Source organism: Thamnophis elegans, chromosome 3, assembly GCF_009769535.1.
Source record: "Thamnophis elegans isolate rThaEle1 chromosome 3, rThaEle1.pri, whole genome shotgun sequence".
NCBI lineage: Eukaryota > Metazoa > Chordata > Lepidosauria > Squamata > Colubridae > Thamnophis > Thamnophis elegans.
Genome location: NC_045543.1, coordinates 112803989 through 112830862, shown reverse-complemented (window position 1 = coordinate 112830862; position 26874 = coordinate 112803989). Strand labels below are relative to the sequence as shown.

Below are 26874 nucleotides of genomic sequence, written 5' to 3'. Positions count from 1 at the left end.
ATTCATTTTATTTTATTACAATTTTGGGGAATACAGGAACACAAAGCAGCATGCATAGTGCTCCTTTCTCCTATTTTGTCCCTGCAACAACTGTGAAAGAAATTGGGCTGAGGAAAGAATGACTGATCCAAAGCCATCCAGTGTGCTTTCTTACCCAAGAGGGACCAGAATACATCCGTACATATATCCATACACACAAACATAGTGTCCCTGCTCATAGTCCAATACCTGACGTACTACACCACATAGGTTCTGAATTGAAGATAAACATCAAGAAAAAATCACAAAGTACCGGGACTTGCAAATTGAAGTTGAGTGACTATGGAAAAAGAAATCGTGTGTTGTCCGATTGTAATTGGAGCCTTGAAGCAATACCCAAAGGGCTACCTCGCTATTTGGAAATTTTAAATTTATCAGACTTGAACATTCTGATTCTACAGAAAACCACCCTACTTGGAACAGCTTATATCCTCCGACGTTATCTTAACAGTACATAGGTCCTTGGTTAGGACTCGAGCTGTTGAGCTACCAACCAGCCCCAAAGGCTGTGAATCTCACCAAAGATTAACATAATAATAATAATAATAATAATAATAATAATAATAATAATAATCAAATTTATGGATACTTGGAAAGAAATAACTTGCTTCCTGTAGAACAGAAAGGATGCTGCAAAAATTCAAGAGGAACAAAGGACCAACTGCTGATTGACAAGCTAATCCTAAAGAATTCAAAGAAAAGACGAACCAACCTGTTCATGGCATGGATAGACTATAAGAAAGCATTTGATTCAGTTCCCCATAGCTGGATCAAGAAATGCCTGAAAATTGGCATCAGCAGCAACATACAAAAATTCATGGAAACTTCAATGAACCTCTGGAAAACGAAGCTTATAGCTAATGAAGAAGAACTGGGTGAAGTTGAACTTAAACGAGGCATTTTCCAGGGCAATTACCTTTCACCCCTACTTTTTATATTCTCAATACTACCACTGACAATTATTTTGAAGAAGATGAACTGTGGATATGAACTCGCAAAGAAATGGCTGAAAATTTCGCACTTGGTGTACATGGATGATTTGAAGCTGTTTGGTAAAACAAAAGCTGAACTGAATTTATTAATTGAAAGCACAAAAGAATTTAGCCAAGACATTGGTATGCAGTTTGGAATTGACAAATGTGCAACAATGGCAATCAAAGCAGGCAAGGTCATAGATGATGGAATAGAACTTGAGAATGAAGAAATGATAAAGGCAGTAAAACCGGACGAAGGCTACAAGTACTTGGGGATTTTAGAGGCCTCTGACTTAATGCATAATAAAGTCAAGGAATTAACTTCAGCCAAGTACATTTGATGAATTCACAAGATATTAAAGTCCAAATTGAATGGAGGAAACATCATAAAAGCCATAAATACCTGGGCTATACCTGTGATTCGATACTCTGCAGGAATAATTGACTGGACCCAGATGGAGTTGGACAATTTGGACAGAAAAACAAGGAAGCTTATGACAATGAATCATGCTTTGCACCCTAAAAGTGATGTTGACCGATTATATCTACCAAGAGCAGAGGATGGTTGAGGACTCCTACAAGTAAAACAGACTGTGGAAGAAGAAAAGCACAGCTTGAATGATTACATCCAGAAAAGTGAAGAAGCAATGATTAAGGAAGTAAATAAAGGAGGCCTTTTAAAGACAACTAAGTCAAAAGCTGAATATAAGAAAGAAGTAATTGAGAAGCGAGCTGAAAATTGGAAAAACAAAGCTATGCATAGCCAATACCTGAAAAGGCAAAACTGACCAAAAGCTAACTTGGAACTGGTTAAGATCAGGAGCACTGAAAAAAGAAACAGAAGACTTTATTTTGGCAGCTCAAGAACAAGCCTCAGCCACAAACTACATGAAGGCAAAAATTCAACATGTTACCACCAACAGCAAATGTCGCCTCTGTAATGAGAAAGACGAGACAGTCAACCACTTGATCAGTGGGTGCAGCAAAATTTCACAAACTGACTACCTACAACGCCATGACCACGTTGCTAAGATCATTCACTGGAAATTGTGCCAAAAGTTTGGATTTGAGTACAGCAAAAACCACTGGGAACATCAGGTTGAGAAGGTTTTAGAGAATGAGAAAGTCAAGATCTTGTGGGACTTCAGAATCCAGACTGACAGGCACTTGGCCCACAACACACCTGACATAACAATAGTTGAAAAGAAAAAAAATATGGTTCATTGACATTGCAATACCTGGAGATGCACAAATTGAAGATAAACAGCAAGAAAAAATCACAAAGTACTGGGATTTGCAAATTGAAGTTGAGCGACTATGGAAAAAGAAATTATGTGTTGTCCCGATTGTAATTGGAGCCCTTGGAGCAATACCCAAAGGGCTACCTCACTATTTGGAAATTTTAAATTTATTAGACTTGAACATTCTGATTCTACAAAAAACCACCCTACTTGGAACAGCTTATATATATCCTTCAATGTTACCTTAACAGTTCCTAGGTTCTTGGTTAGGACTTGAGCTGTTGAGCTACCAACCAGCCCCAAAGGCTGTGAATCTCACCAAATATTAACATAATAATAATAATAATAATAATAATAATAATAATAATAATAATCACTACAGTTTACATCCACGTGGTGATACTGATAGACTATATCTGCCCCGAAAATCAGGTGGCAGAGGATTATTACAAGTGAAGCAAACAGTTGAAGAGGAAAAACATGCACTGGCTGATTATTTAAAAGAAAGTCAAGAACATCTATTAATCGAAGTAAAGAACAAAAATCTACTGAAGGCCCAACAGACAAAACAAGAATACAGAAAAGATGTGATAAAATCAAGAATGGAGAGTTGGCAGAACAAAGCACTGCATGGTCAATTTCTGGAAAAAATAAAAGATAAAGTGGACAGTGAACAAACTTGGTTATGGTTAAAAACAGGTACATTAAAGAAAGAAACAGAGTCACTAATCCTGGCTGCGCAAGAACAAGCTATCCGCACAAATGCCATTAAGGCCAAAATCGAAAAATCCTCTGATGATGCCAAATGCAGACTTTGCAAAGAAGCTGATGAAACTGTTGATCACATACTCAGCTGCTGTAAAAAAATCGCGCAGACTGATTATAAATTGCGGCACAATTCAGTAGCACAAATGATCCATTGGAATTTGTGCAAAAATTATAATATTAAAACAGCAACAAACTGGTGGGAACATCAGCCTGAAAAAGTCACCGAAAATCAGATGGTCAAGATCTTGTGGGATTTCCGTATACAAACTGACAAAATACTGGCGCATAATACACCAGACATCACACTGGTTGAGAAAAATAAGGTCACAATCATAGACATCGCAATACCAGGTGATAGCAGGGTCGCCGAGAAGGAACATGAAAAAATCGCAAGATACCAGGACTTAAAAATCGAAATTCAACGACTATGGCACAAACCAGCAGTGGTAATTCCAGTGGTAATTGGCACACTGGGTGCTATTCCAAAAGCACTGGAATTACATTTAAAACAGTTAAAAATTGACAAAATCACCATCAGTCAAATGCAAAAAGCCGCACTGCTTGGATCTGCACGCATATTACGAAAATACGTTACGACGTCCTAGGCCCCTGGGTGGGGCCCGACTAGTAACCAATGCCAAATCCGGCGAAACAACTGGCCGCTGTGATACAATTGTACAATAATAATAATAATAATAATAATACGTTCCAAAAGAACTAGAGCATTGACAAAAATCATCATCAGTCAATTACAAAAGGCAGACTTACTTAGACCTGCTTACTATCCTGTGATGATACCTATGATGATACAAACTTCAAACAGCAACATCTGCCTATCCCTTTTGGAAGAACTTGATTGATAGATAAAAATTTCAAATCCAGTCTAAATATTTGGCTGATTGTGTGACAAAGCATAATGAAGAAGATTCATTACCAGAAATAAAATATTCAGGGAAGCAGAACTGAGAGACATTTAGTTCTGAAAAATTGTGAAAATGAGAGATTCCCCCCAAAATAGTAGAATAGTCAAAGAAACTCAGTAACAATAATTGGAAATATAAAGGAATAATTTATATAAACTACATGAATGATAACTTTCAACCAAAACAGGCTAGTACTGAAACAACCTATGAATTCACCCCTAAAAAAAGAAGAATTAAAAGAGATTATGGCAAATGGGGTTTGGTTTATTACTACCTAATTGGATCAGCACATGTTTGGAAACAAATGATGTCAATAAAAACATTAGAAAGTTTAAAGAAAAAATAATGCAGCAGAATTGGAAATGGTGGTTGGAAATGAACAATATGGGTTTATCAACATTAGGGGAGACATCTTCCATTATTACCCTTATTTGTCATGATCCCTCTTTCAATTATTTTGAAGTAAACAAATCCTGGTTATTAAAAAGCAAAAAAAAATGCTAATTAAATCTTACATATATTTTACATGAACGATCTGAAGCTTTAAAGAAAATCAGAAATCTAGATCCAGTCATTGACAAACACTAAGAATTTTAAAACACATAATATGGCAATAACATTTTGCTTATAAAAGAGTGATGTAGTAGCAATAAAATGGGGTAAAATCACAAATAGTACAGTAATGGAATTAAAATGCTGAATGGCCAAACCATCAAGAACCATAAGGTTGAAGCCCAAGTATCTGGAAAATTTACACTTGGATAACATCAAGCATGGGCATGTTAAAAATGAGATTAGTAAGAGATGCATCCAAGGAATGGGCAAATTGCTAAATAGAAAATTGAACAGTCAAAGCCATATCAAAGCTATCAGTACCTAGGCAATTTCTGTGATACGATATGCTGGAATTAATTAACTGAACAAAAGCTAAGAGACATAGCCATTATTTGAATTATTTTTCAGTTTGGACTGAAAAATAAGAAAAGAAATGACCATTCACTTATCACATAACTGATTATAAACAATAGCATAATGCAAAATGATTTACTGGAACATCTGTAGAAGTTATTATGTACCAGTAATGAAAAAAATGGTGGAAACGTAACAGTTGAAAAAGTAGTAAAAAATGAGTAGGTTAAAATTTTGTTGGCATTCCAAATAAAACTGATGAAGTCTTGGCTCACTAAAGTCTTGACCCTAACAATGGAGGTTAAAAGAATACTGATGATAACTATAAACTAAAACCTAGCATAACAGTTGACGATTAGGTTCCAGTTCCAGAACTTGGATTTGTCTGTGAAGGAAATATGGGTTTTAAAATCCCAAATATCTTGAAATGAATAGTTAGAGAATGATAGGCACCTCAAGTTGAATAACTACCATCCATTCAGCATATATTTTTTTAGTTTTGCTATACTAGGCAAAGTTCAAAAGGATTTCCGTACAATTTTCCTGTAACAACATATTACGTTTATTTATATTCCATCTAATCCCAACTTGAAGCATGATTTTTCGAAGAAGGAATAATATCAACCATTATGACAAACTTTGATACCTTTTTTTAAAATCCTAAGAGTTGTGAGGTGTGTAAAATGATCTGTAAATTTAAGTTCTAAAATTCATTCTGACTTTCTAGTCCTTTTTTTAACACGAAAGAACTCTGCATTCTATAATTATCTTGATTTGACTAGGGAAACTTCTTGATAGATATTTTTCTTTCAAACTATAATGTTTCTCATGAAAGGGGTCTAAGTTTGTTTTTGCTTCTTTTTACACCGCTCCCCCACCTCTTTTAAAAGATTTCATGAAAAATCACAGCAGTAATATTTTTCTACATTCCAACTGCCATCGTTAAATTGAACTAGCTGGAATGTGTACTCCTTGATTCTTATAAATGCTAGCATATTGTTCACATGATAAAATGTTTATTGTGGGGATTTTGCTTTTGTTTTGTCTTGCACAGCTACACATTATTCTAAAATATTGTTTAGAAACACTGGTAGACAAATATAAATGTTTCATTAAAAAAAACCCAATGTTTTTCCTAGCAAGTTGAATCATGCCAAAATCATTAACGTTAACAAATCTGAAATAAACTAACTTAACACTATTTCAATGGTCCTCGTGTAAAATAATGGCTTTTAAAACAGGTAGGTTTAAATACAGCTATAGAAAAACATATCTACACTCTCTTTGGTAATTTAGTTACAGTAATCCAGTTGTTTCAGAATTCTTGGCCACCAGTTGCCAATGAAGGCTGAGAATTTTGAGTGCTGCAACCAGGTACATCTCAAAGACAGTAGGTTGAAGGAAGCTGATATATGAGATAGCTTTACAATTTATCTCACCTGTAGTTGTGGTTTTTGCTGACTTTGATGTTGTAGAATTGGCGGCATTCTTAGTTTCCTTATCTTTCTCTTCATTATGAGATGATTTTATCTCTGGAGTAGAGATATTTTTGGCAGCTTTCTCCACAGACTCCTTCTTCTTTGGAGAAGCTGTTCTGGAAACTTTATCTAATGATTCCTTCAAGCCAGCAGGTTTTGGAGAAGCTACTTGCTTAGGTTTGCTATCACTCTTCTTGGCAGGAGAAGAAGATTTGGTCTTAGTCCCCTGCTTTTTTGTTTTTGTTTTTTCTTTCAGATCTTTTTTCAAAGGCTTCCCTAGATTCTGGTCAATAGGTAATGTCTCTGGATCTACCATGGAGACATCTGGGTGCCTGGGTGAAGGGCTGCGATCTTGAACAGGGACTGGGGGAGGGTCAATGTGTTCATATGTAACCGTTTTATCTGTCGGTATCGTTTCAGATTCATCTTCTGAATCAATGTTAGCATCTGCTGTAATGGAAGGACACTCTTCTGTTTCAGGGGGTACATCCGAGTCGGTCTGTGATGGAGCAGATTCACTTACAGAAGTTGGGGGTGTTTCACCACACAGTCGAGCTTGCTGCTTTCCTCCTGAGGGTGGTGGAGCACCTCCGGATTGAATTAACAGCTTTTCTTGGTCTTGAGATTGTTCCTCATTTGCAAACCATTCTAAAGGGTTAGGATTTATAAAAGAAGGTGACAGTTCTGTTTTAGGATGTTTGTACTCGCAGGATGAAACAAGGCATAAATCAACATCTTGACGGATTTCAGATTTTTCTGAAATGAAGTATTTGTCATTCTCATAGCTATAACTTGAAATGTCAGGTGATTTGATAGCTTTCTCTGCATACTCAAATGGATAATGGACAGACTCTGATGGTTTGGAGGATTTTTCATAAGAATAATCAAGGACTTCTGGTGACTTGGTGGTTTTTTCAGTCTTTTCGTAGGAATAACTATCTGCCTCTATTGATCTGGTGATTTCCTTTGTTGCAGCATAATTGTAATCAAAGGTTTCAGGAGATTCAGTGACTTCCTTTGTTTTTTCATAGGAATAACTTACAGTCTCAGGTGACCTAGTGGTACTTCCAGTTTCCTTATAAGAGTAAATAAGCGGTTCTGGTGATATGGATGTTTCTTCAGTATCCTCCTGATCCTCAGATGCTAGAAGCTCTTGGCCATGTTTTGTCTCAGGATCTTGAACTATTGATGTATGATAGCCAAACAGTTTGTCTGGGGATACGTGCAGTGATAATAGTGATGACTGAGAAGCAGCCATTGTTTCTTTCATTACGGGTGGTGAATCTGAAAAACTAGGTGAATACAAAGGAGAAGATTCCCGTGGTGTCAATGAAGATAAATCAGACTTTGGTGAGAGTTTCTCTCCCAAGCTTTGCATTTTTTCTGATGGAAATGCAGAATGTAATGGCATATCACTAGGCTGTGTAACAGCTGATAGGATTTCTTCTTGCAGAGGAGAACTCGCCTGTGAAGGTGTATGAACAGAGGAAGTGGAAGGTGAAGGTGAAGCCTCTATTTGAGAAACTGAAATAATTTCTGAAATATCCTTCTCGTTGCTAAAACATACTTGTTCCACTGGTGATATTTTATTTGGAAATCCATGTTCCTGCATGTCTGAAGGGCTAAAATCAACTTCTGTGGGACCATTTTCAGATATATGGTGCACACCAGCACCTACTATGGGTTGCTCAGGCGACTGTCTGCTAAAATCCATGGCCAAAGACTGTTCAGGTGAATCTTGTCCAAATTCTACTGACATAGTCAATTGTTCAGGAGATCTATGATCTAGTATTGGTGTTCTTGACTTTGCTGTTTTAGGAGAAAAGTCTGGTGGAGAAATAGACATTGGTCTTGGACACTCTTCTTTAGATGGAGACATTTCTGTTTCTTGAAATGTAGTTGGTGTTTGTACAACAGACACAGAAAGAGAATCATCAACTTCAGTAGAATGAGGTGATCCAACCTCAGCATGTAACGAAGGAGATACATCATCAGTGGTTGGTTCTGGAAATGAACTAGTAGCAACAGATGCTGTAGAAACAGACGCAACTCCTTCAATATGGGAATAAGTATCTTCTGCTACAACTTCATCAACAGGAGTTGCAGATTTATCAGAGACAGTACTTTCAGATATTGACATTTTAGTGTCCTCTTTGAAATAGCCTAAATGACTAATATCCACCTGAGTAGGAGAAACCTCTGCCAACTTCCTCTCATCCAAAACTAATGCGGAATGAATTTCTGAAGTTTCTAAATCATCCTTTTTCTTTTCTAGGAGAATGTCTGATTTTGGAGGTGTCAGCTCCAAATCTTTTTCATCCTGCTGCTCTTCGAAAATGTTTGTCGAAGTAATTTCAGAAACTGCGCTCTTCTGCAACACAGAATCATCTGTTTCCCCTTTCTTTTCAAAGGTAATTTCAGTTTCTTTGAGAGATTTTAGATCAGCACTTAAAAATGTGTCATAAGAACATTCTGTACCAATAAGTGGTGGACTTCGTAAAGGTGAAAGCACTTTCTCAAAAGGCGATTCAGAATCAGGCACTGGTTCATCCATTGGGCTTATTCTGTGTTTTGCAACATTATCTTTGGCTTCACTAACTTCAACACTGATTGGTACTTCAGTTGTTTTTCCAGGAATCTCAGTTGGAAGTTGGCTTGATTTTTCATCAGTGGGAGATTGGTAATACGGAGTGTGACCAGCACTTCCAGCAGCTGATTGTGAAGGGGATACCACTTCTAATGTTTTATCATCAGGGCTGGGGCATTGTTCTTCCTGGGTTTCGTGATGTTTTTCTGGCAGTGCTGTTAGAGATATAGGCTCAGTTGCTGTTTTAATCTCATTGGGAGTTAGGGAAAAGTTCACACTACGCTCGCTAAGAGGTGTTTTAGCAACTGGTGATAGTGGGGCTGGACTTTCATCTATAGTTGGGCTAATCTTCTCATCCCAAGTTTCTGAAATGTCTAATTTAGTAACAGTTTTGAATTCATTTTCCCGATGATGATACAGATCCTGGAAGGAAGTTTTGTTAAATTTATCTTCCTCTAATGAAGAAGGTGGTGAAATGGTAGAAGCTGAAACATTATAGTCTTTGCCTTCAGTAGCATCTGTTTTTGATCCTTCGGATGCTCCATTAAAAGCATCAGGAAGAGGAGCAACTTTAGGTCTAGCAAAATCTTGAGAATAGAGTGCTGACTCATATTTAGTAATGTTAACATATTCTTGGGAAGGAGATTCACTTTCTTCGTTGTTTGTTTCATCACTCATTGCATCTCGTGGAGTTGACATTCCATCCATTGGAGTTGGTTCACTGGATATTTCAATAGTGGACTGGGTATAACCTGAAGTAGCAGTGAATTCCTCAGGCTGGTCTTCTCTGTTTTCTTCATCTGAAACAGTTGCTTCACTTTCTGACCCACCAGGTAGAGTTTCATCTTGGATTGAAGATGCCGGTTCCTTTGCCGGAGATGGAGATTCTGACAATTTAGTTGGAGTAGTTATAGGCAAAGCATATTTATCATCCATTTCAGCAGCTTCAGCAGCTTTGTCTACTACAGCCATGACATAATCCCCTTCAGCTTGTATTTTTTCAGTTTCCTCTTCATCTTTGACCTCCTCAGTTTTGTCTTCCTCAATGTCTTCTTCAGTGTCTTCTGTTTCTGCCTTTTCAACTGTTGTTTCTTCTAAATTTTCCTCATAGTGATCTTCATACTCCATTCTAAATTCTGCTTTTTTGTCATACATTAACCCTTTCATTTTTTCATTCTCGGGTGCTTCTATCATTTCTTTTTCAATCTCCTCTGGTTCAATGACATCCTTTATGCCTTGCTTTTTGAAACTTGTTGGCACTTCTTCATTGTCCCCTTGTACTTCTGCCTCCTCGGTCTCAGCCTTTTCTTCATAGTCACCTGCCTCAGAGGATTCTTCAAAACCTGCTCCTTCCTCTTCAAATTTTTCACTCTCATCAACCTTCTCCTTTCCCACAGACTCCAGCTCTTCAGGAGTTTGTTCACATTCTCCCTCAGGTTCTGCAGCGGTGATATCTTCATCAGGAGAATGAGTTGGACCTGCTATTTTTTCCTTTTGAACTGTATAATCTTCCTCTTGTTCTATGCCAGTTGGCTGGCTTTCATTTTTAACTTTATCTTCCTTTGTTTCCTTCACAACTTCAACTTCTTCTGCTTTTAGTTCTTCAAAATCTTTTGTTAAGTCTTCTGGTGAGGACATAAGTGACCTCTCAACTTCAAGTTCTTTCCCACCGACTGCTAGGCTTCCAGCTGCTACTGCTGCAGCCCCAGCTCCCAAAACAGTCACTGCCGCAGCTGATTTTTCTGCCACTTTGAGCTCTTTCTTCACTGGCTTGCTTTTAACTTTTTCTTTGGGTTTTCCAGCAAGTCCACTTTCTTTTTTAATGGGTTCTTCCTTCTTCTGTGGTTTTGACTTTGCCGTAATCTTCTTTGATTCAGGCAAAGCAGCAGAGGTCTTCTTTACCTCCTTAGGAAGTTTCTTGATTTCTCTCTTTTCTTCCTTTTTCACTTCCTTTTTCTCTTCTTTTTTGGATTCTTTTGCAGCAGCTTCTTTCTTTGGCTCTTTTTTAGATTCTTTCTTTATTTCTTTCTTCAAATCGTCCTTTTTAGGCTTTTCTTCTTTCCTGGCCTGGGATTTTTCATCCTTCTTAGGCACCTCTTTCTTTGACTTCTCTTTCTCCTCTAGTTTTTCTTCAGATTTTACTTTCACTTCCTTTTTCACATGCTTCTCCTTTATTACTTTCGGTTTCACATCGGTGGCTTGTTTTTCAATAGTTTCAGATTTCACCATTTGTTGCTCCTTTGCCGTTAGGTCTTTTTCAGTGACAGAGAGCCTACTTTCACTTTTTGCTGGTTTTTCTTTTTTTACGACGGGTTTTTCTACTTTTGGAGCCTTTTCTGGTGGGCTAGATTTCCCTGTGTCAGAGGCCTCTTCTTTTGATTCTTTTCTGAGCGTCTTTGTAGACAGCGTTTTAGTGATTGGCTTGAGACTTTCTTTACTGTCTGCTCTCTGCTTCGGTTTTGTCTGCTTCACTGCTGGACTTGTCAGGTTACCACTTAAGTCTTTTTGTGTCACTATGGGTTGCTTAAGGAAGTCCAAATGTTTGAGCTTCTCTAGGCCATCTAATATGCTATACTGTGTACTGTTCCCTGGGAAAAGAACTCGGATGATTTTTTCAGCAGGGTTTGCTGGATGCCATACAATCAATGATGAGATCGAAGTCAGGTAGGAAACTGGGATGTCTATTTCTTGACCATTTGGTAATACCAGTTCAGTTTTATCTTTGTTCGTACCCGTCCACTGCTGCATGAAATATTGCATTTCTTTGCTATTTTTGACTGGGTTAAGCACATACATTTCCAGTTTCCCTACACCCATTTTTTGAAAAAGGATAATGGGCTCAGTGTTGTTTCCTATATTTCTAAAGAGAGGTTCTGGTTTCATGGATAGCTTGTTTAAGTATTGCAACGTAAAACAAGCCTCTTCTACGCTTCTTTTTAATTGCAAATTAGGATCAGGGTTTCCTAGGCTTTCAGGAACATTAAGAAATACCACTCCCAAATCAGGTGAAATTAGATTTTTCATCCAGTCGCTATTGGTAGTAGAGCCTTGAGACTGCTCCTCTTCCAATTCTGCCATTTTCCTTTGCAACATGCTGTTGATTCCTGGCAAATTATCATCTCCAATGTGAGTGAGCAAAATTGAATCTACTCTGTCCAAATGCCTGATGAGTTTCCAGAAACAAGATTTTCTCTCTGATCCTCCGTTGATAAGCATGTTGAACCCATTCACAGCAAACAGTGCGGAATCTCCTCTTCCACCAGGGAAAATGTAACAACAAGGCTTAGAAAGTTTCAGAAAGCCTCCTGAGGTTGGCGGCTCCAAAATATCAAATGGAGATGGTACTTCCACTGACTCTGACAAGTATTCTGTGAATTCAGAAAGCCCTTCCATTTCAGGCAAAATCGAAGAAGAATTCAGCTTAATGTTGATGAAATCTTGAAGGTTGTGTCTGTCAAGGTTTGAATTCTTCCAGTCCCCTTCCTCAGGACAGAAAAGTGTTAAACTGGCTTTGTTGGCAGGGTGAGTAGTGCTCAATAATTCTCCAATCTGAAATTGAAAAAAACCCAAGCAGAAATATGATATGATTGTATACACTTAATTCATATTTATGTCTCAAAATTAAATCAGTAGAAAGTGGATGTGCTTCCTGAGTTAGAATTTTGCCTTTGGCCCCCATAATTGATTTCAGTGTTCTAGTACAAATCAAAGTAATTATGCTGGTCTAAAATCTTCTTTTCTCTAATATACACTGTTATCTCCAAGAAAAAAATAGCAATTATATACAGGCTCAGTGCCAATACATTTCCATATTAAGAAAAGTTGCTTTTATTTCAAAAGTATTTATATTCTGGTTTTAGCCATGGAAATATCTCAGCTGTGTTCGCTGACTTCCTAGAAAGATTGAGCCAATTTAATGTTATTGTTTTAGGCTTGGATAGTAACATTACCTACATTTAAAGAGCAAAGTAAGCATGAAGAAGGCAGATATACTGGAACAGGGATGTCAAACTCCCGTGGGATGCCTACATCTGACCCATGGGGCCAACCTGGAAACAGTGAAGGACCGCAGTGCCTCTGCCAGGGAAAACAGAGCCCAGGAGGGCTGTGTGCTAGCAGAGGAGGCCGTCACAGGAAAGTTGCAAATCACAATCATGTGATTGTAAGGTGCTATAACCATCATAAATGCAAGCTGGTTGCCAAGTGCCCTGATCGTGATCACGTGATCACAGGAACACTGGAATAGCCAGAAGAACCAGTTTAAGATCCAGCTGTAACCACCGCTAGTTCAGCACTATCATGTTTTAACAATTTCTCATTAACTGAGAATTAGCTGTATACTCTGGCTTTATCGATTTGCTTTGTTGCATATCATCCAGAAACCCCTCAGGTTGGAGATGGATATAACAACTGTAAGCAAATAAATAATAAATTATTCCTTGTCCTGCAGTCTATACAATATTTTTAAAATGTATCTCATGATGGACATCTATTTCTGATTTTTTTTTTACTCCTCTTCAAAACATTAAATGACTAAATCTGCTGTACAATCACAAGTACAAACAAAACTTCAGCCTCAATGAATTGCAGAGCAGCAACAATTAAGAAACAAACCTCTTGGTCTGTGAAGATCTCAATGAAATTCTGAAATGAGAAAGATCCTGACTGAAGAATGAGTTCGCCTGTGTTTTCAAAGTTCTGCCCAGTTAGTACCAGAAGTTTATGTCGTGCAGCATCTGTTATCATTAAACGCACCTGCAGTAGAAGATACAAATAATCACTTTGAAACATCTTTTATACTTCATACTTTCTTTAGGGGGGGAAATTAATATGAATAACCTCAAGGAAATTATAGATTACCCTTAGACCATATTTATCCAAAAAAAGGAGTAATGATTGTGTTTCAGTGAGGGAAGAAGATTGTTTTGTAAAAATACAAAGAAGCCCAACATATATTAGAAAATATTCAAATACTTTTGCCACTTAATGAGAACAAAGGATTCACTGGAGAAAGCCCAATGCTGGGAAAGATTGAGGGCAAAAGAAAAAGGGGATGACAGAGAATGAGGTGGCTGGATGGAGTCACCAAAGCAGTTGGTGTGAGCTTAAATGGACTCCACAGGATGGCAGAGGACAGGAAGGTCTGGAGGAACGTTGTCCATGGGGTTGTGATGGGTCGGATATGACTTCGCAACTAACAACAATAATATTAGAAAATGAAAGGGGAATCCTATTTAAAATCAAAATTAATCAAATTAATAATGTTAATCCAATCAAGTTAAAAGAACAGAATAGCAAGTCCAGTGAAAATTAAGAAGTTTGGGAAATTTGGAAAAATAAGCATCTATGGTGTTATTCACAATAATCCTAAACAGTGGATTTGGTCTGTGCAATGTTGGGACTACCAGATTGCAAAGATCTGGATGATCATTAGAGGAAATCAAAAATAATGTTTTGTACTTCTTTGCTATCATCTAATAAGTCATCCAGGCTTTTTGATGTTAATGCCAAGGAAAGCAACCACATACGTAATTGATTAGCATGATATATGACCCCAGAATTTACCTTGCCCTCAAATGGAATATCAGTAGATTCTAGGTGCGCATTCAAGGGAAGAGACTTAAACAGATACATTTTCATGACAACAAAGCCAAATGATTCCAAGATATGTATCAATAATTTGGTCTGAAACTAAATGTGGTATATTAAATCTGAAATATTAAATAAAAGCTTTAAAAAGACACACGATTCATATGGTTTATTTTCATAGGATATATGCTATATTCCAAAGTAAACATGCATGGAAAAGAGAATCCAAAGTTTAAGTCTCCCTTCCATGTGAACACTGGCTTTGTCTCCACAATCATCATCAGCATCTTAATGCCTTTCAGTAACCTCACCCTTCCTTTCCCTGACACAATTATCTAGCCACCCCTTTGTCTGGTTTATGTGGTAGCGCTAACCATGGCAATTAGCTAACATTCATCCTCTTCTCTGACTGCAGTTTGCAGTTAAAGAGAAAACCGCCCATCCACTGTGGGTAGATCAACAAAAGCATTCTGTGGAGAACATATGTGGAGGATATGGAATTGTGACCACTGTGCCTTATTACCTACCAGGAAAGGGAAAGCCACAGGAGGTGGGCCAAAGTGGGTGATTCTAGCAATGGGAAAATTAGTTCCACACAGGAAATGCTGTAAAGTGGATTTCCTGCTGTTCTCTCTGGATTAAGAGCCAGGCTATTAATTTCCTTAGCTTTCCAAATTCTAAAAAAGTCCCACAAGACCACAGGGCTTTGAATGACACCAACCTGAGATCAAAATAGCCCCCACATGTGTGAGGGGATCTAATTTTCATCAACAAGAGATAGTTTTTAGCAGAGAAAAAGTATCTCATCCTCATACCTGTAGTTGCGGGAGAAATCGAATTAATGATCTTTTTAATGCTATGTTACCAAAAGTAGGAAATCATGTGTCAGAAATATAGAATTACAGGTACTCCTCACTTAACAACTGCCTTGTTTAGAGATCATTCAAAATTACAATGGTGCTGAAAAAATATCCCCCCTTTGAAGTATCCCCACAGTTATGGGATCACAATTTGCATGCTTCACAGCCAGCTTCCAATAAACAACTTCTCAAAGGAGAAGCCAGAAGTAAAATCAACAAGTTGTGATCATTTAATGCCTCACTTAATGACTGTGGGTGATTTGCTTAATGACTGCAATGGAAGTGGCGTTATAAGCCCGTCACAGTCACATGGCATCTTGCTTAACTACTGTGCTACTTAGTGATGAGTTGCCAGTTCCAATTATGGTTGTTAAGTCAGGTCTATCTTTATAGCTAGCGATGAGAGTAATTTCTTCAGATCAATAATAACACAGTTTTCATCTTGTCTTTGATTGTCAATAGATTAGAATAGGCCATAAAAAGACAAGTATCCCCACAATTTTGATTTCAATGTATAGGTGATCATAGCTATCTGCAGTGATGAAAAAATATCAGTAATGCGCTTCATGACATTATGATGCAAATCCCACCCTTTCATATTTGTGTCCTAATGCCCAGCACAAATATAGGTCATGGAACTGAAATAATAGAATATTTGTAGCTCAAGGTTGAGCTATGTAAATTCTGATTATGTTACCTAGTTTGGCAATGAAACGTCTGCAAGAAAACAATCAAGCTCAGAGAGTATCAAACACCACACATGCCATGGAGTTTGCATTGGGACAACATATGTTTTCTCATTTGCTCCTCCCTTCAGACACATGAATTACCTTTTATAATGAGTTCTGGGATAATCACTAAAAGCTTAAGAAACAGAAAAAAGCAAATTCAATACTGATTTAAAACTAATTATGCTGGGAAATAAAAATATACCTTTACTTTTAATGGGCTATTCTCTTTCCTGTTTATCATTATTATTAAACAATGTGATTAGTGTTTGACTATCTCATGAATGTCACTTAAATTTCATCCCTTTTAAGTGCACTAGATTCATAAAAACAGACTTCTCTTCTTTTATTGGTACTAAGGCTCTAGAAAGGCTGCCAGCATATTTTACAAAGTGAATAGCTTTTCCAGGAAAAACAGACAGACAAAAATATTTCACTAATATATGGTTTCTGCATTATAATCCTATATTTTATGTATTTAAGAGGATGGCATGCAGAAATTGGCAAAAGTAAGAAATTGACAAAATGATTGCCAAATATCATTGAGAGAACATTGTCAACTCATAATGAGGAATATCTATTATATTACTGTAAAAAAAGAAAAAGACCTTTTTTAGAAATAAAAAACTTCTCAGATAAGATCAAAATTAATTTTAGCAAAACAACAAACAAAAGCAGCCCATTCATTCCCCTCGCATATATGTGCTAGTCATTTCCGACTCTAGGGGGCAGTGCTCATCTCCGTTTCAAAGTAAGGAGGCAGCGCTGTCCGAAAACATCTCTGTGGTCATGTGGCCTGCATGACTAAACGCTGAAGGTGCATGGAGCGCTGTTACCTTCCCCCCAAGGTGGTCCCCATTTTTCTACTTGCATTTTTAAGTGCTTTCGATATGCTAGGTTGGCAGAAGCTGGAACATGTAACAGGAGCTCACTCTGTTACACGGCGCTAGGGATTCAAACTGCCGACCTTTCTGATCGACAAGCTCAGCGTCTTAGCCACTGAGGCACCACGTCCCCTCAGTCCATTCATTACCACCCCCACCCCCAAATCAAAGAGAAGTTTAAAAACACAAACAATTATTTACAGAAGACTGAGTATTGTGGCTTAATCCATTTAGACAGTACTAGCATAGGGTAAGAAATAAACAAAAACAGTAAGATGTAAAATAATTGTGATTAGTTTGTAGAGTGACTTAAAATCAGAAGGGAGCCTGCAAGTAAAGAGATCAGGATTTTGGATGATAAAGAAATTAAAGATATGTTAAAGAAAGACAAGGATTCAAGGGTTCTCAAATTAAAGATAACAATTGGCAATATTTTACAAAGATATAGAACATTCTCCAGAAAATTATTTCCATGAAAAACGGGAAGAAAATAACCAATCAAATGGTAATTTTAAAAATATCCAAAAGGATCCAGAAATTTATACATGCAAGTTGATATTGGTGGGAAAATATCAACAGGATATTAAATATTTGGAAAACTCGTAGAAAACCATAAGAAAAAAAATGTCATAATCAGAAATTAATTTAAAGTAAGCAGTAAAACAGGCAGAAGAGCTTTAATCAAATTGATGAATATGCACTACCCTTCAAGATGGTTTAGATGAATGGGTGGGAACAATAGGAAAAGTGACCTGTCTCTCTGAGTATTTATAGATTTGTCACAAGCATTTGATTGACCGCTGAGAGAAACAGGATACTCCCATCAGTCTGCCATGCATGTTATTTTATATTGTATTCACATCATTTGCTTTTTCCTCATAAATTATAGAAGAAGATTTAAATGTCACCAAGGAAATGGAAGGGTATATGAAATATCATTTATTTATTGATTCATATATTTAGGGTTTATTTTAATCTAGGAGTGGATGAAAAAATGAGAGATAAGCATGAAACTGAAAATATAAAACAATTAGACCACAATATTAATATACACTATTATTGTACCTGAATATAATTCACACTAAACTCAGTGGAACTTTCTTAACAGTAGACATGCATTCTATTTCATTTTGAGTGATACAGATAAAATAGATAAATAAAAATATCAGTACCTCTAGTCTAGTTGCTTTGAGGTATTTTATGCCCATAGTATGTAATTTTGATTAAAGTATATCAGCGTAGGTATGATTTTTTAAACTACTTTACCTCAGTGCTGACAGCTTCATCTGAAGGATTAATCAGCACAACAGTTTCTAAAATTTCACTTCTGTGGTGAAGGATTTTCTGACCTGTGAGAATATGGAAGAAAAGAAAAATGAATTTTAAATCCTGCATTTTATGTATTTATGGTTTTCCTATACACATTTATTCTTCTAAGCAAACTATTTTTTTACAGAAACATTAAAATAAAATCTATATGTTAATGTTATAAAAGAATTGTTATCATGCAACATAGTTTAAAAACCAAATCTTTTGATTTTTTTTTTTTCATATTACCGGAAATGTGTTTATTTCTCAATGCAACTACCAGCCATAGCTTTTTCTAACTTTCCTTTTCTTGGCATCATTCTGATGGGTTTTTCTTTGTTTGAGGGAGTAAAATTAATTAGCAATTTAGACTGGGATTATGAAGGCAAGGTCACTGTTTAAGCACCCAGGGCACATTTTATTAAAAAAGCATGCAGAGAGAAAACTGTTTAATTGACAAGTTTCTTAAAAAATATATATTTTTCAGTTCAACGTACTTCAGTACGTAATTTGTACTAGTAAAGTTATAAAATTGAGCTTTTGGTATTAGTAATGATCAACAATATGTCATCTACGCTTATTCAAATGCAAACTTGTCCTATAAAGTTCTTTTCTCAAAGTCGCCTCTATATTGTTTGTACAAAATCACTAGCAACACAATATTTAATAGATTAGCTACATCAATTAAAGTTAATCAAGTTAAATTGGCTGGGTTAAATATACATACATACATACCAGAGGTGGTATTTAGCAGGTTCTGAACAGTTCTGGAGAACCGGTAGCGGAAATTCTCAGTAGTTCGGAGAACAAGTAAATACCACCTCTGACTGGCCCTGTTCCCATCTATTCTCTGCCTCCCGAGACCCAGCTGATCAGGAGGGAATGGGGATTTTGCAGTAACCTTCACCTGGAGTGAGGTGGGAATGGTGATTTTACAGTATCCTTCCCCTGCCACACCCACCAAGCCATACCATACCTACCAAGCCATACCCACAGAACCTGTAGCAAAACATTTTGAATCGCACCACTGATACATACATACATACATACATACATACATACATACATACATACATACATACCAGTGGTGGGTTGCAGGCGGTACACCCTGGTATGGGCGTACCAGTGCCTGCCCGGAGCACCAGGTACCATTCCAGTATGGTGCTCTGGAGCAGTGTTTTTCAACCTTTTTTGTGCAAAGGCACACTTTTTTCATGAAAAAAATCACGAGGCACACCACCATTAGAAAATGTTAAATTTTTTTAACTCTGTGCCTATATTGACTATAGGCGGGTGTTTTTCCCACGGCACACCTTACACTATGTCATGGCACACTAGTGTGCCGTGGCACAGTGGTTGAAAAACACTGCTCTGGAGGGCCCATCCAGCAGCCTGAGCTCCTTACCTGTATTTGAGCTCTTTGGCGCGTCCGCTTCCACGCACAGAGCGCACGCCACCTGCGCAACGCTCCGCCAAGCAGCTGGAGCGTCTCAGAGGCATTGCAAGAGGTAAAGACACATATGTGCATGCTACGCACATGTACACGGGTGATGCACATGTTCATGTAGTGGATGCCGGGTCCCATACTGGTTGCAACGGGTTCCCGAACCCACCACTGATACATACATACATGTGTATCTATCTTTTAGTCTTTACAGTATATATAATAAACTAATATGACAGCAATAAATTTAGAAATCTTTCTCTACAGTTAGGTCATGAACTATTTAGAAAATAAAAGTATATGCTAACTAGCCTGAATGAGAATATTTAGAGTTAGGGTTTCAATACACCTAGAGGGCATGTTTATAGAAGGCTGTGCTATCTCTAATTATTCCAGTTCTGGGATAGTGAATAGATTAAGAGGGCTGATCTAGTTCTATATTGATAGCACATGGATTTCCCCTCCCCCTGTTTTGCAGCATCTGTCTCTGACATCTGTCGCCCCATTGATTAAATAAAGTCCTTTTGAGCTACAAAATCTGGGCTGCAAAAATCCAGTTGATCAGAAGATGGAAGCAAAAATTTTAGGGAATTTCTTTGTTGGCATACAGATTTTTGCAGCCTGAATCTGGGATCTCTAGTTGAAAATATTTCCTTCTGGCATAATATTCTACACTTGCACTGCACCCTTGTTAAGAATTTCTTTTGCTCAGAATGTTCTTAGGGCAAGTCAGATGGCCTAGTAATCCTTTACAGTGAAATTGATTTTATCTTCTCTGTGCTCTAAATATCATTTGTTTTGTATACAAGACCATTTATTTTAGATAAAGTTTACTTCTGAAATAATAAATAGAGGTATGGGTAAATAAAGACACCATTACTTTGACACTATTTCCATAGTAGCAACTTCGATTGATATTAAATCACCATATCTTTCAATCACAGATCTATGAAATGTTCAATAAATTAGTCAAAATACGTCGCCATTATAGCATATAACGATAATTTGCTTCTCTATTTTAACCAAAATGTTGAACATAAAGGGTCTATGAAATGTCTGCTAGAGGTTCCATGAGTGATATTATTTTAAAAAAAGATTCCATTTGATATAATTTATGGGAGAGGCAGACATTCAACATTTGAGAAAAAATTAATAAACCCTTGCTTTTCAAAATAACTATGCCTGTGGAATTATAATCCAATGCATGCTTATGTGAGAATAAATCATACTATAGTTGAGAGGGAATTAGTTCTGAAATGCATAGGACTCCACTTAAGTTTCCCTTTTATGATATAAATAATACATTTACTGCAGATATTGCAGTACAAGGCACTTAACTTATGTCACATGAGCAATTCTTTCTAATGAACCTTCAGTTGAAAAACAAAGACAAAAATGAGCAGGCTGGTAGATTTTCTGTATCTTTTTGCAAATTAGCTTAGAGGTACTTATAAAGTCCAACTTCTTTCTGTCAAATGGAAAATTTGTGTGCAAAAATAGAGTCTATAAAGAGCCCTCATTTGAAAATAAGGAACAATTTTGTTTTTAAAGATTTATTTGAATCTCAGATATTTTTTTAAAAAAAAGTGAAATAGAACAAATTTTAACAGAAATGTTTAGTATGGTAATTAGGAAATGAATTCCTTGCTTTAACATTTTCATCCAAACAGGAAGTTTGCTTTGAGTAGGTTGTTAACAGCAAGCTACTCAAAGCCATTCACAAAGCAGGAACCAAAAATATATGTGTTTCAATCACTAAATTGACCACTCCTCAGGGAGGAGAACATTCTGTTCATGGCCTCTGGACCATATGTTTGTGATTTTAAAATTTTACCCAAAGGGACAGTGTCAATTGATTAAAAAGCAGCATACTTAGGATAATATTTACAGAATATTCTTATCAGCCGCCATTTACTGAAATTTATTTTTACTCGCAACAATAAAATTGTTTAATATGATATCATATTTATTATTTTTAATCCAATGGAATGAAGGAAATAAGATATTTAAAGGTTTCTGCCTATCCCTCAACAGCATAACTCTGAAAAAACAAACAATACACATTCAAATATCTCCTGAAAGAAAGAAGGGAGGGAGGGAATAAAATCCGTATGGTACATCTCCATTGAAGACACAGTTGGCCGGTGCTTGGAAAAGTGCCAACACTTCCACTCTAAGCCCTTTCAATTCCTTTTGCACGTTTCCCAAAGCAGAGCTGCTATTAAGGATTTGGGGGGGGGAGGGAGGGGGTTCAGAAGGCATATTATGCATGCTTTCTATATCTTACTAGTTTTAATTGGTGAGTTATTTATCACTTTTAAAAAATACTTCATATTTAAGTTTTAAGCAATAGTAAAGGACAAAAACAAAAATCAAATTAAAAGAAAACAATGGAAAGCAAGAAAAATGCAGAAAGGAAAAGGCTTTTGAGAAGGTAATGGTTCACCCCTTCCACAAGGGGCCACTGCTTGACCCTGATAGTCTGGACAATTTTCATCCAATTTCCAATATTCCCTTTGTAGAGAAAGCTATAAAAAAAAGTGATTCTGCTGCAGGTCAGAGGACTCTGGAAGAAGTGGATTATCTGGGATTTTCAGCTGGGATTCAGTCATGTGTATAGGACTAAAATGGCATTGATCACACTCTTGGATGGCATCTGCTGGGAGCAGGAAGAGAATAGTGTCTCGACCCTTGCCCTTGACTTTTGTCAGCCGCCTTCAATACCATCAATTATGGTATCTTCCTGGCCTGATCCAAGGGTTAGGGTGATGGCACTCTGTTGTGTTGGTTCTTCTTTATCTGGGGTTGGTTCAAGTTGCAGAGGAAAGGTCCAGCCCACAACCAGCTCCTTTCTTTCTCCTCCCCCTCCTATTTAACTATTTATAGAAAGCTGCTGGGTGAAGTCATCCAATGATTTGGAGTGAGGGGAATCTGTCTCCTGGCTACACAGATGATTATTGGTTTTCTCAGCTACTGTGCATTTTTCATACATGTATATTCGTTTTTTTCTTCTTTTAATCAACTGTTGTTGATTTAGGAAGTTATATAAATTAAATTAATTAGCAATGGGCTGTTAAAAACAATTCAGATTAGAAAATTACAAAATGAACATTTTCCAACAATATATTTAAAGGTTCTCTGACAAAAGTAACATCAGTTTCTAATATGTGTTTCTAGCGATTTGCGTTTTGTAGTTTGCTTCTCCTACAGCCTTTATTTATCAAAGCCCTTAAATCCATTTTGCGATGTAATTTTGAGCATACTGATTTTTTTCCAGAAATAGAAGTCTGAGTTCAATAAGACCTGAACTGAATAAATATATTTAGAAGAATTGCAGGCTATAAAGCTTTTTCCAAAATCCAAAAATTGAACTGAGAAAATATTTATCATTAATTTAAAAAAACACAATCTGCCTCCAGGTATTTTACTAGATACTATTTAATTGCAAAGCAAAATCAAAATCAAATTGATTAATACATACAAAATGTAAACATTGGTTTTGGTGGGGGGGAGGGGTGGTATTTCAGTTATGGCACTTTTCAAGAGTTTTATTCTTATTTGCTAATGATGAAAAATATTTTGAATTATCTACTGTATTTTTCTGAGTATAAGACACTCCAAAGTATAAGACACACCTAGTTTTTGGGGAGGAAAATAAGGTGAAAAAATCTACCTCTGCCTCCCAGCAATTTGCCCCTTGCAGCAAACAGCAAGTTTCACTTTCAATTTCAGTTCCGCAAGCCCCATTTTCTCCTTTTGCTGCAAGGAGGTAAATTGCTGGAAGACAGAGACCAAAGGGTGGTGGCCGATGGATGGGTGGGGCTCATTTGGTGTATAAGACACACCCAAATTTTCGCGCTCTTTTAGGGGGGAAAGGTGCATCTGATACTCCAAAAAATACGGTAGTTGGAACATCTCTAAGGAACAAATAATAATTGCACCTAAATAGCAGTTATGTATCCAATAAAGATTTGTAAATCTAAACTAACCAATTATTTATCTGAAATCTTAAAATAAGTTTGGCTTGATACTTGCTGGTAAATTTTAATAATGGATTGTTTGTTCTACCTTAGCTTCCAAGAAGAGGCATCAACTGTCTCATGAAAATATAATCTACTTGGAATTGTTCTATTTACTGCCTATCTACCCAAATACTTTGTGGGGTCTTTTGAAAACTCAAAATAATTTTGTAGGAAAGTCTCTCAAGTAAACTGTTGTCTTAAAACAAGTTGTGTGCAACTAATGGTGTTGGCTATATAATCACTATATATTGATTTGTTGTATCATTTGCCAACTTTGTGTGACATTTAATTTGCTGTCAAACTACTCCCATTAATCAACCACAGATAAACAGCTGACCTTTTGCCCTTATTATTTACTAGGGCAATAAATGTTTTTTCAAAACTGTTCTATATATTATACCTTGTCATACTGCTTCTATTTATGTTTTAATAAAGCTGGAATTCCAAGGTAACTGCTAGAACCATTATCTAAATGGTCACAATTGCATAAATATATAAATCAAAAACTCCTTACTTTTCTTTTCTTTTATGGTTTGAATGCACACTTAAAGGCCTTAAACTGTTGCTTAATGTACCCTGGTCTATATCCATAGTAAAGATTTGTTTTAATTTTAACTTGATTTAAACATATTTAATTAAATATCATTAGCTTTAATTTAGTTTAATAATTCTACAGTTATAGACCATGCCACAGAATAACAATCTGATGTTTTCCTTAATGGACTAATACTAGCTTTATAATTTACCAAGTTATAATTCATAAGTGCCTAAGATGGATTTATCTTCCTTAATACTGATGTACAAATAACACCAAGCAATTGATGCTCATAACATTCACATTATTCCTGCATCAAAAACACACCTGAATCAATAAAACTACCTCAAGGGAAATTAGCTTTCCTTTGTGGAAAAAAAAGAGGGAAGCTGGGGCTTGAGAAAAGAGGCCAGTAAACTGTCTTAGTTACATTGTTGGCAAGAATGCCCATCTTAACTTCCAATAAATATATATATATAATTCTAAGCAGAGGGCAACAAAAAAAGAAAGAGAGAAACAGTGCTTCAATGGAAAGATATCATTATAAATGCTTTTGTAGTACATGCCAAGCCGAAACTAAGCGAGATGTCATTTTCTTTTCCAGATTCTCACAATGCTGTAATTCTCAATGACAGTGTGCTACACACAAAGGTGGAAGATTAGTAGGGAAAGAGATTATTGCCAGCAGTGATATTAAGTGGTAATGATGTATTCCTTTAGTAGCATGTTCATTAAATAGTTTAACCCATAGCACTGGGTCAGGACTTCCCACTATCCTCATAGAAAGAGCTGTGAGAACATTGAGAACAAGGCGGCTGCGGGGCTAAATGTAGCTGAATATTTAATCCTCTTTGGTACTGTATTCTTAACTTCTGCAAATCTGCTGCTACTGCCCCCAGGTGTGCATCCTCGATAGTGTGTGAAATGAAATGAACAGCCTGAGTCTTAGGCAGCCAAAAAACAGCTCTATACTAGTCTCCTGGGTAATGTACCAACATCATATGCTGAATAAACAAATCTACTGCTACCTCAGGTATTGGTAGCAAGAAGGAGGGTCTCCAACAATCTGCCAAAGTTATGAGTTCGGGCCAGGATCATTGCTGATCAGCAAAATTTTGTCTGTGGAGGTAATCCTCAGTGACAAATTAAGGTAAATGGAAACACAGTATTCTGCTTCATAACATCCGTAGCAAGTCAGCATGATCAACATTTCTTTTTCAGATGATCTACTATAATTTATCTACAAAGCTGCTTTTAAAATGTTGATTAAGCTACTCTTCACAGATAAATGGAGAGAGAGGGGGGAGGGAGGAAGAGAGAGAGATAGAAGCAGCACTTGATTTGGACTCCATTAAGTTATGTGACAGTCAGTTTAGAATAGTGGTTGTGGCATCAGGAAATTGTGAGTTCAATCCCACCTTGGCCATGAAGCCTGCTGGGTGACCTTGGGCCAGTCACTTTCTGTCAGCCTTATGAAGGAGAGAAAGGCAAACCACTTCTGAAAAAACTTTGCCAAGAAATATGTGCCTTAAGAACTTTTGAGTAAAGGCAGAATGTAATTTATCTTCATAAACTATTAAAAGTGGCTAAACTGGTATTTCTCTGAAAAATGAAAACGAACCTAAATTATATTTCCTAATGCAAAATTTTGTTCTTCGCATCCTGTTTTTACAGTAAGTTTCCTACTTGTCTATCTCATATTAAAACACTAGCTTTATGGAACATAAATAATATATCATAAGAGCCAAAAGATTCTTTGCATTTTAATATCTTTGGAAAGGTTTCCTCCGACAGTTTTATAGACTCTAATACAGTAATTTCCTGAGATGTTTAGGGGACACTAAGGAGTAATCATTGTGATATTTGTTTTCAACCAAACTGTCTCAAGAAGCAATTTAACATATTAAAATAAGGTTATAAATTAATCCTGACTCCTTTGTCTATTTTAGCTGCTCCTACTAGTAGCTAAATATTGTGATACTATAAGATATCTTGTAAACATTATTTTCGTGCCATTCTGGTTAAATTACATTTTTCTGTGCCATATTTTGCATATTCTAAAAAAAGTTAAACATATTTTTCATAACACTTAAATCATTTAGGAAATCCTAATTCTTTCAATTCTCCAGCTGAATTTATTTAAAGACAACTAATACTTCCTGGCATCAATGATTTCCCATAATGTTAATATGTTTAAACTTATTTTATTAACTGATATGTACTGCTTGCAACAACCCTAAGTTATCTCCTACCATGCTTTATATTTTAGAATATGGTCTGCATATTAAACTTGTTTGAAAAAGATTGTCCTTGAAAAAGATGCAATAGGGTAACAGCTACATTTTAATTAATGAGTATATGGTGGCTGGCCCTGAATATTTAAGATGGTTTAAGAAATTGTCAGAAACAGCTCACAAACAAATACCAGGAATTCAAATGAAGTCTCAGCCTTAGTCACTGTCCTGAATAATAGGAAATACTGTTGGAAAAATGCAGTGGTTTTCTAGCTTGGAACAGCAAGAATATAATGGGAATAGTATCAAAAGTACATACCATTTGGTTCAGTCATAATAGAATCTCTGTGT

General features: G+C 36.5%; 1 protein-coding gene across 1 annotated transcript in view; it reads right to left on the bottom strand.

The window, feature by feature from the left end:
* Positions 1–26874, bottom strand: part of MAP1B (microtubule associated protein 1B) — a 67262-nt gene that overhangs the window by 10654 nt on the left and 29734 nt on the right. Inside the window, exons 3-5 of the mRNA XM_032214519.1 lie at positions 18247–18329; positions 13534–13674; positions 6294–12468 (exon numbers count right to left, since the gene is read on the bottom strand). Coding sequence (XP_032070410.1) covers positions 6294–12468; positions 13534–13674; positions 18247–18329 — 6399 coding nt within the window. The remainder of the gene's footprint in view (positions 1–6293; positions 12469–13533; positions 13675–18246; positions 18330–26874) is intronic.